The sequence below is a fragment of the Amphiura filiformis genome, chromosome 1 (genome assembly GCF_039555335.1).
Source record: "Amphiura filiformis chromosome 1, Afil_fr2py, whole genome shotgun sequence".
NCBI classification, from domain to species: Eukaryota; Metazoa; Echinodermata; class Ophiuroidea; order Amphilepidida; family Amphiuridae; genus Amphiura; species Amphiura filiformis.
This window is the reverse complement of record NC_092628.1, coordinates 2,985,427-2,993,353: the sequence shown is the minus strand read 5'-3', so window position 1 is coordinate 2,993,353 and position 7,927 is coordinate 2,985,427. Positions and strand designations below refer to the sequence as shown.

Genomic DNA, 7,927 nt, shown 5'->3' with positions numbered 1-7,927 from the left:
TTAAAAGACTACTAATGCAATTTAAAGTAGGTAATGTTATTTATTTTTTCAAAACAAATATTGCAGTTTTATTCACTCAGTGTTCAACTTATTCTCAGCTGTCAATTTATTTTCTGAATTTTGCAGATGACCATTCACGTGTGAAATTAACGGTCCAGGGTGATGATCCGGATTCAGATTATATTAATGCAAGCTATATTGATGTAAGTTTAGACGAATGAAGGTGTTTTGTCATTTTTGTGTCATTTGTATTAGCATATTGAGAAAAATAACTCATCGTCAATGATTTGGCATAATGTCGAATTATGTAATTCAAGGTTTTTCACTCTAAAAATCATCATCATCATCATCATCATCATCATCATCATCATCATCATCATCATCACCATCATCATCATCAGCAGCAGCAGCAGCAGCAGCACCATAAGTGTTACGAGAAAAATAAAAGACTTATAATAACATCATAACTTGAGTACTAAGAAAACAATGACAATAATTAAATTATTATGTTGTTGAATGCAGGGATACAAGCAGCCGCAGAAGTACATAGCAAGTCAAGGTATATTTATTTATCCCCTACAGATGTTATTAGACCATTTTGCTTTGATAGTAAATTAACTTTATCAAAAATAATAAATTAAGTTCAGATTATACTGTACGTGATACTTTATAGTACTAAATCATAATGGAAATTTCAGATCACAGATTATTTGTTGATCAATTATATTATAAAATTGGTCAAATGCATTTCATATGTTTATACAAATTCTAGTAGAATGCTTCCAATATGATAATGTTTTTGCATCTTCTAGAATGTTCAGTTAGCTTAAGATACGGAACAGAAAGCACCATCGAGGACGGTTCATACTAATTTAAAATCATTTAATCAGATTTCACTTACTGTCCCCTTTTCACACTGTTCTGACTCCATATCTAATAACCTCTCACTCAGGTCCCAATTCAGTCTCAATAGCGGATTTCTGGAGGATGGTCTGGGAACACACAATATGTAAAATCGTCATGGTAACAAACTTGACAGAAAGTGGTAAAGTAAGTAAACTTGAAAGCATCTAAAATCTAACTGGTCTCAGTCTTTTTTGTCTTTGTATTGACCTTTGTGGTAAATTCTACAGCGTTTATGGTGTTAGATGGTGTCATCATCGCACATCTTTACTGCGCAATTAAACAATGTTCAATGTGCGCATGTACTAAAAAGGTTTACTGTCTAACGCAATAACATAAGTTGCATGTACGTAAAAGAAGAACAGATGATTAATTGTGTTTTTAAATGATGGAGTGTCCCAGGTCAAAGAAGAAATAAAACAGCAAACAAGTTTCTGTGTACCGCCATTCTAACATATTCTTCCTTTTTTAGATAAAATGTCATAAATATTGGCCGGACAAGACAGAGAAGTACGGTGATATTTTGGTCACCTTTCAAAAGCAGGAGGTGTTCGTCGACTACACACTTCGATATTTTACGATGGTTGCTGTAAGTAATACGATGGTTGGGTTAATTGAAGAGGATTTCACAGGTGATAAACAATTTCACACGGGATGGGAGATCCGCATTAATACGAACATCTAAGATGCGGATTAATTACTCTTGTGCGCGCAGACGCATCGTGACATGTGAGCCATATTCGCACACTACGCGATCATTTTCCAGAAGCGGATCCGATTGTCATGTAGAATAATATTTATGCGCATCCCGGGAGTGATGCGGTTTTAACCTCACGTAACGTCGCCCATTATTTCGTATCACTTCGAAAGTGACCGTATGCACGTGAAGTTGCATATTAACGTTTTTTGTTACCCTAAGTAGCGACCAGGGGTATGCGGATTCCGAATTCGAATGGGGATTAAATTTTAAAATGCATAATCAAGTTATGCAATATCACAAGTTATTCCGTTAATTCCAAGGAGTAATAAAGTCGAGGGTCATATATCTCTAGAATGCCTAATTAAAGGTATTGGCCAAATTAGGTCAAAGGGTAAAATCAAAATTGTAGGCCTACAAGGTAACATTTCCAAAATGATCCAATTACACTTAAAATAGTCTCAACTTATCTATCTTGACAAAAGAAAATGTATAGTATACTATATCTACGAAGTCTAGATTTAATGTTATGATCTATGAACTGTCAATGTTACATAGGGATGTTGAACTTGGGCACATGATTCGAGAATATGATGACTTCTGATATCTCAAATTATACATTACGCATCCTGGAGATACATGGGCATTGACTTTGTTATTCCTTAGGACCAGACAAACAACTTTTGGTAATTCATAGCTTGATCAAAGCATTTTCAAATTTAATCCCCCGTGTGGCCTTTGACCTCAATAATTAAACTTGTTCAATTTGTAGACTCTGAATTACACCACATTTCGCCATACAACATTCTAGAAACGCTTGCTGTTAGAATAAGAAAAATTTTAATGCTAATTTTTGCACATTCTAGGGAAGCGTGGTTACCGTTTTGAATATTAACTGCACATCATATATAACGATTCGTGATACCCAATTTTGGCACATTTGATGTCGTTTATGAGGCAGAGAATTTTATTTCAATTTTATATACGCCAAAATATTTTTTTAATTGAGCGAGAATGACGATAGAAAAAACCTTGAAAATTCCATGTAAGAATGACATTAGACCCAACCAATGATTACTGTTTCGTTTTTATGGTAATCTAATGTTTTATTTCCTGAAATAAAATTAGGGGTCGAATGTGGATTTATTGTATAAATGATGAAAACATCGACGTGTACAAGAAAAATGGTAGGCCACGCCACACCGACATACTTACGGCGAGCACGCACGTGCGAGTCAAAATCGATATAATGTATGAAAAAACTATTGTGCGTAGGCTCATTTATTGTATATTATCAACAATTGAGCGCTATTAATACACATTAATGTTTTTAAACAAATAAAATTCCAAAATATGGTACGTTTTCTGTCTTTGCTTGTCACGTGGTATGTTGAAGTAATGAAGTTGCGATTATATTTTAAAATTTTCATCATGACACCAAGCCTTTACGGACGAGTGGTCTAAGGCGCTGGTGTTATGTCAATATTGTATAGTACTGCTCAGTGCAGCGCGCAGCGTGGGTTCGAACCCCGCCGGCGCCTCTGCAAAAATGGGAGAATGTATGTATGGCGAAGAGTGGTATGACTCTGAATCTACACACACTCCTCTGATGCTTGAAGCAAAAATGCCATTAGTACTCAACTTCACGGTTACACGATTGTGTGCGTTTAGCTTATCATTTTCACTTTTAATAACAATTTAATTTAATAACAATATGCATGATATGGGATCCCTTATAATGTATCATCTCTAACGACTACAGCGTATCTATAGTTCATGAGCTAAGACAAATTGAGTAAGTGGTTACCAAATACAAATGATGATTTTGTTTTAAACCTTTGATCCAAACACAAGGAAATAATTCCTACCTCGGAATTTTCAGATGGTACTCCATCTTTCATCAGCAAATACAAATGATGTTTCTCCCGAAATACACTGGAAACCACGTTCTAGACTAATTATACTACAAATGCTGCTTTAAAATCCAAAGTATATCTTTATCATTCAAGTGATATAATAATAAATAGATGACACAACATAGCCGATTTCTGAAAACCTAAATTTTTATCTTTCGTTGAATACTTTTTCAATAGAATTCTGGTGATGAATCTCAAACACTCGAAGTCTGTCAATTTCATTATACAACGTGGCCAGATTTCTCGGTTCCAGATAATGGCTCCGCATTTCTCAACTTTGTCAAAATCGTTAACAACTACAGAATTGAAGATATGCAACCAACAATAGTACACTGCAGGTTTGTTATAAAAACAAATAAAACCGTAGCCCTATCTGAACGTGGTTGGTTACACGACAAGATTCCTATTGGGTCGCCTGCACATTTACATGGTCGGTAAGGTACTTGGCTGGTACTGTGCAGTTCCTTTGCAGTAGTAGCATTGGTACTGTGTTGGTACTCTGTGTGTACCAGTCAGGTACCTTGGCGACGGTGTACCTGTGCAGGCGTTCACAATACGAATCTTGTAGTGTATATTTTACACGTTATGGAGTCATATAGGAACAGCGTACTACGCGATCAGCATTTATTCATTCATTCATTCATTTATTCATTCATTCATTCATTCATCCATTCATCCATTCATTCATTCATTCATTCATTCATTCATTCATTCATTCATTCTTTCATTCATTCTTTTATTAATGTATTCATTTATTCATATTCATTCTTATTTATTAGGCACAAATCAAAACAATAGAACAAAAATATATCAACACAATAAAAAGTTATACATTCATCAAAATTGACACCAAAATACCGAATTGCTAGGATGACCCATAAAGTTTACCTTCCAGCGTAGACTTAATTTTAATGGGGTAACACAAAAAGATCAAAAATGATGCCTGAAAAAAAAAGACAAAACAAAGGCAAGGAGGAAAGGAGCAAGCTACACAAATTCAGCAGACTCATGGGACATATCAATTCTAGCCAGCAGAGCGAACAGTAATTGTACGCGTCTGGTTGTAGCTATATTACTGCAAAAGTCTGCTGCCCTGACTTCCCAGTCTTAATTATTCCCTTAAAACAACATCAATATGATGTTTAACTTTCTACAACCCCAATCATGCCAAATAAGACAATTTTTTTTCTTTTTTCAGTGCTGGTGTTGGACGTACAGGTACTTTTATTGCCATAGAGTCCTTAATGAAACAAGCAAATGACGAGAAGCAGATTGACGTATTTAAGTTCGTGTCTGATATGAGAAATAATCGAATGCAGATGATTCAAACTTCTGTAAGTTTGTGGAATCCCGCAAAATATTAATATGGCATATTCATTCTATTGGTTAAATAAGATATGAAAAACAATACCAGTTGTAACTGTGGGATCACACCAATTGACCACATTCTTAATACAAAATGTAAAACTAAAATCACTAAAATATGTCGTAACACTGTTCCAATGTTCCAGGAGCAATACCAGTTTATCTTTGAGGCACTTGTTGAATACGTTATGTTTGGCGATACTTCAATACCTGTATCTGGATTCCATGAAACATTCAGGCAACTCAAGATTGGTGATTCCGAAACGAACCAATCTGGATTCGACATTCAATTCAAGGTAAGGATCATAACTACGATTATGTGCAATTCATCGAGAACGTTAAGCCTTTATCCGTTGGACACCGATGGGCTATTTCAGTTGAAATCCTTATACCACTTAAGGAATACAAGACCTTATTCCCCATGCAGTTGGTGTTGTTTTCAATTGAAATGCGATAGCCCCATTGATTAATAACACATAGATTGGTATATTCCATGCCTGTGATCTCTAAGCGTACTTGAATTCAGCGGATACCGTAACAACGTTCAGACTTGGCGACATCGGCCATCTTATATAGGCAAAGTTTCTTTTGTGTACGCTCGCGCTATTTGCGCCATTTTTGAGTTCGCTTACATCACGCAAATCTGACTTAGCGTCGACACCACAGGCAACATGCCACCATTCCGGGGTATGGGTAGCCCAGTAGATGCCTCACAATAAGTTTTCTTAGTCCATGGGCGTGGTTTAGCATTGATGTCGTCTATGACACAATATTGGCCGCGTCGTCGCGGAACACACTTGTCGATCGATGCGCGCCTATATAGCGCGTTGTAGAGCGTATCACGCGAACCCGATCGCAGTATTCGCAATCTGGTAAAGTTCTGCGCCGGCATCCGCCACCATCAAATGCTGGATCTAACTATCACACCTAATACATATAACACGATAAATGATAGTAAACGTGATATATAGTGCGCTATGCACAGGTAAGACGCCTAGACGTTTGACCCACAAGCCTCATGACACTTTACAGGTTGTCGCTGACCAATACGGCCCCACATCATTCCATAAAAACAAACATTTCTATCTGTATTTTCGCAATATGGAGATCGAGTTTTGTTTTAGGAGCAATTTTAACGCATAAAATTCAGAAGCATAATAATGCTCAAAAGAGTTTTCTCCCAGAGATTTTGTTTAAGCCAGATAATTCAATACATATACTGATTTATCCAGTAACATTAACAATATTTCACAGTTATAAATAATCTGATGGATTAGGACAAATCCATTTAAAGTCCACACTCCCTGAGTGATTTTGGACAGATCTTACAGAGGGGAGTATGAATGTCAAACAGAATTAGCAGATTAACCATCCCAATTTGAAACTCGCCCTCCCTCTGAGGAAGATCCAGTTTGACATTTGGTTAGAAAGTGTATAATTTCAAATGGAGCTGCCTAACGTGTTCATTTTATTTGAAATTTATACTCTCTTGTGGAAGCTATCTTCCACAGGAGTAGAGTTGATCTGGTATAGCCCATTTGTTTTGTTATATCAATAGAATCTAGAAGACGTAAGCTTGTTACCGAAACCAGAAGAATGCAAGGCAGGAGCAACTGATGAGAACATTAACAAAAATAGATTTAGAAGTATAATACCAGGTACGTTTGTTCTATGATAATTTTCTGATTCGTTGCCAGCCTCTAATTGTGAATTTAGCTTTACCTCAGGATCGAAATAGTTAAAAAGGTTTAATTACAAACTCAATGGAACCTGGATTCTATAATATTAACGCTATTACGATAAGATTGTTGTCTCCTCTGCCGCCAGTTTAATTCCGCTCGCTTTCCACAATTTGTGTGAAGTGAGCGAAATCGAACTGGCGACGGAGGAGACCTTTTGTAGATATGCCTTAAGTACAATGAATGTTGCATAGGTAAATCGTCGTGACTATAATAGCGAGTGCGTCTACATCGGCATTACCCACGAGCTTACTGTCCACCACGATCTTATCCACAAGTTACTTACGATATTCTGATCATGGCTATTGTATTCCCTTGCAATAAAACAAACGCTACAAAGTAGCATTGTAAGTGAGTTACAATTGTATGTGCATTAATTATTGTAATTGTAAAAAACCGCCACTATTTGGCCATAGACCATTTAAAACATGGTCTATGATTTGGCAGATGAATACACAACAATGGCTACTGAAGAACACTCTTTGTAATACTTATGTTGTCTTTCTTTCGTCACTCTCTCCCTCATTATGTTTTTTTACCTGTACTATTTTGATTGCAGCTGATGAAAATAGACCATCATTGATGACAGTAGGTGGTGACAACAGTACTGATTACATCAACGCAACATTTATTCATGTAAATATCAATTTACACTCACGATTGTGTCAATGTTTGATAATTGGGCTATTCCAGTTGAAATCCAAACACCCTCTCTGTAAGACATAACCTTAATCGTTCGCACAGGTGGTGGTAACTGAAATTGCAATACATACTCCCTGTTTGGAAGATTAAGGGCAAGTCTTACATAGGGATGTATCATGGATATCAAATGGAATAGCCTAATTATGTAGCATGGATACTGCATGGCATGCCAATCCTCGTCATTACCACCGCATAATGACGAATTCTAAATATTAATAAACCGTTCCTCATAATGGCTAAAAGGCAACTTCATCGACTTTTTTCTGTTCAAAGCCGTTTTGTCATTATCGCTACTCAATCAACTAATTTCGTAGAGCAACTGTTTATAGTAATATGGTGTTCGTCATTATGGGAAAATCAGGACGCACTCACTGTTACATTGCTCTATTCTAACATTCTATATATCACTTCTCTGGCTCTTTGTGTGGCCTTAAATATTGTTCCTTCTGCTATCTTGTGTGAACATGAATTGTTTTTTTCCTAATTACCAGTTTATGATATTATGTTGCTATTTCATCAACAGAGTTACCGTACCAAGGACGTCTTCCTCACCACTCAGATGCCTCTACCTAATACTGTATGTGACATGTGGAGAATGGTTTACG

General features: G+C 36.4%; 1 protein-coding gene across 1 annotated transcript; it reads left to right on the top strand.

The window, feature by feature from the left end:
- The first annotated feature begins 1,020 nt into the window (after positions 1-1,020).
- Positions 1,021-6,556, top strand: LOC140169227 (receptor-type tyrosine-protein phosphatase epsilon-like). The gene is made up of 5 exons (XM_072192486.1): positions 1,021-1,050; positions 3,694-3,854; positions 4,715-4,850; positions 5,028-5,177; positions 6,440-6,556. Exons 1-5 carry the CDS (start codon positions 1,021-1,023, stop codon positions 6,554-6,556), a joined length of 594 nt encoding a protein of 197 aa, XP_072048587.1.
- The last annotated feature ends 1,371 nt before the right edge of the window (positions 6,557-7,927 follow it).

Coding starts and splice junctions, on each gene's coding strand:
- LOC140169227 (XM_072192486.1), top strand. CDS start 1,021: ATGGTAACAAACTTGACAGAAAGTGGTAAA. Junction 1,051..3,693: donor ACTTGACAGAAAGTGGTAAA/GTAAGTAAACTT, acceptor CTTTTTCAATAG/AATTCTGGTGATGAATCTCA. Junction 5,178..6,439: donor GATTCGACATTCAATTCAAG/GTAAGGATCATA, acceptor TTATATCAATAG/AATCTAGAAGACGTAAGCTT.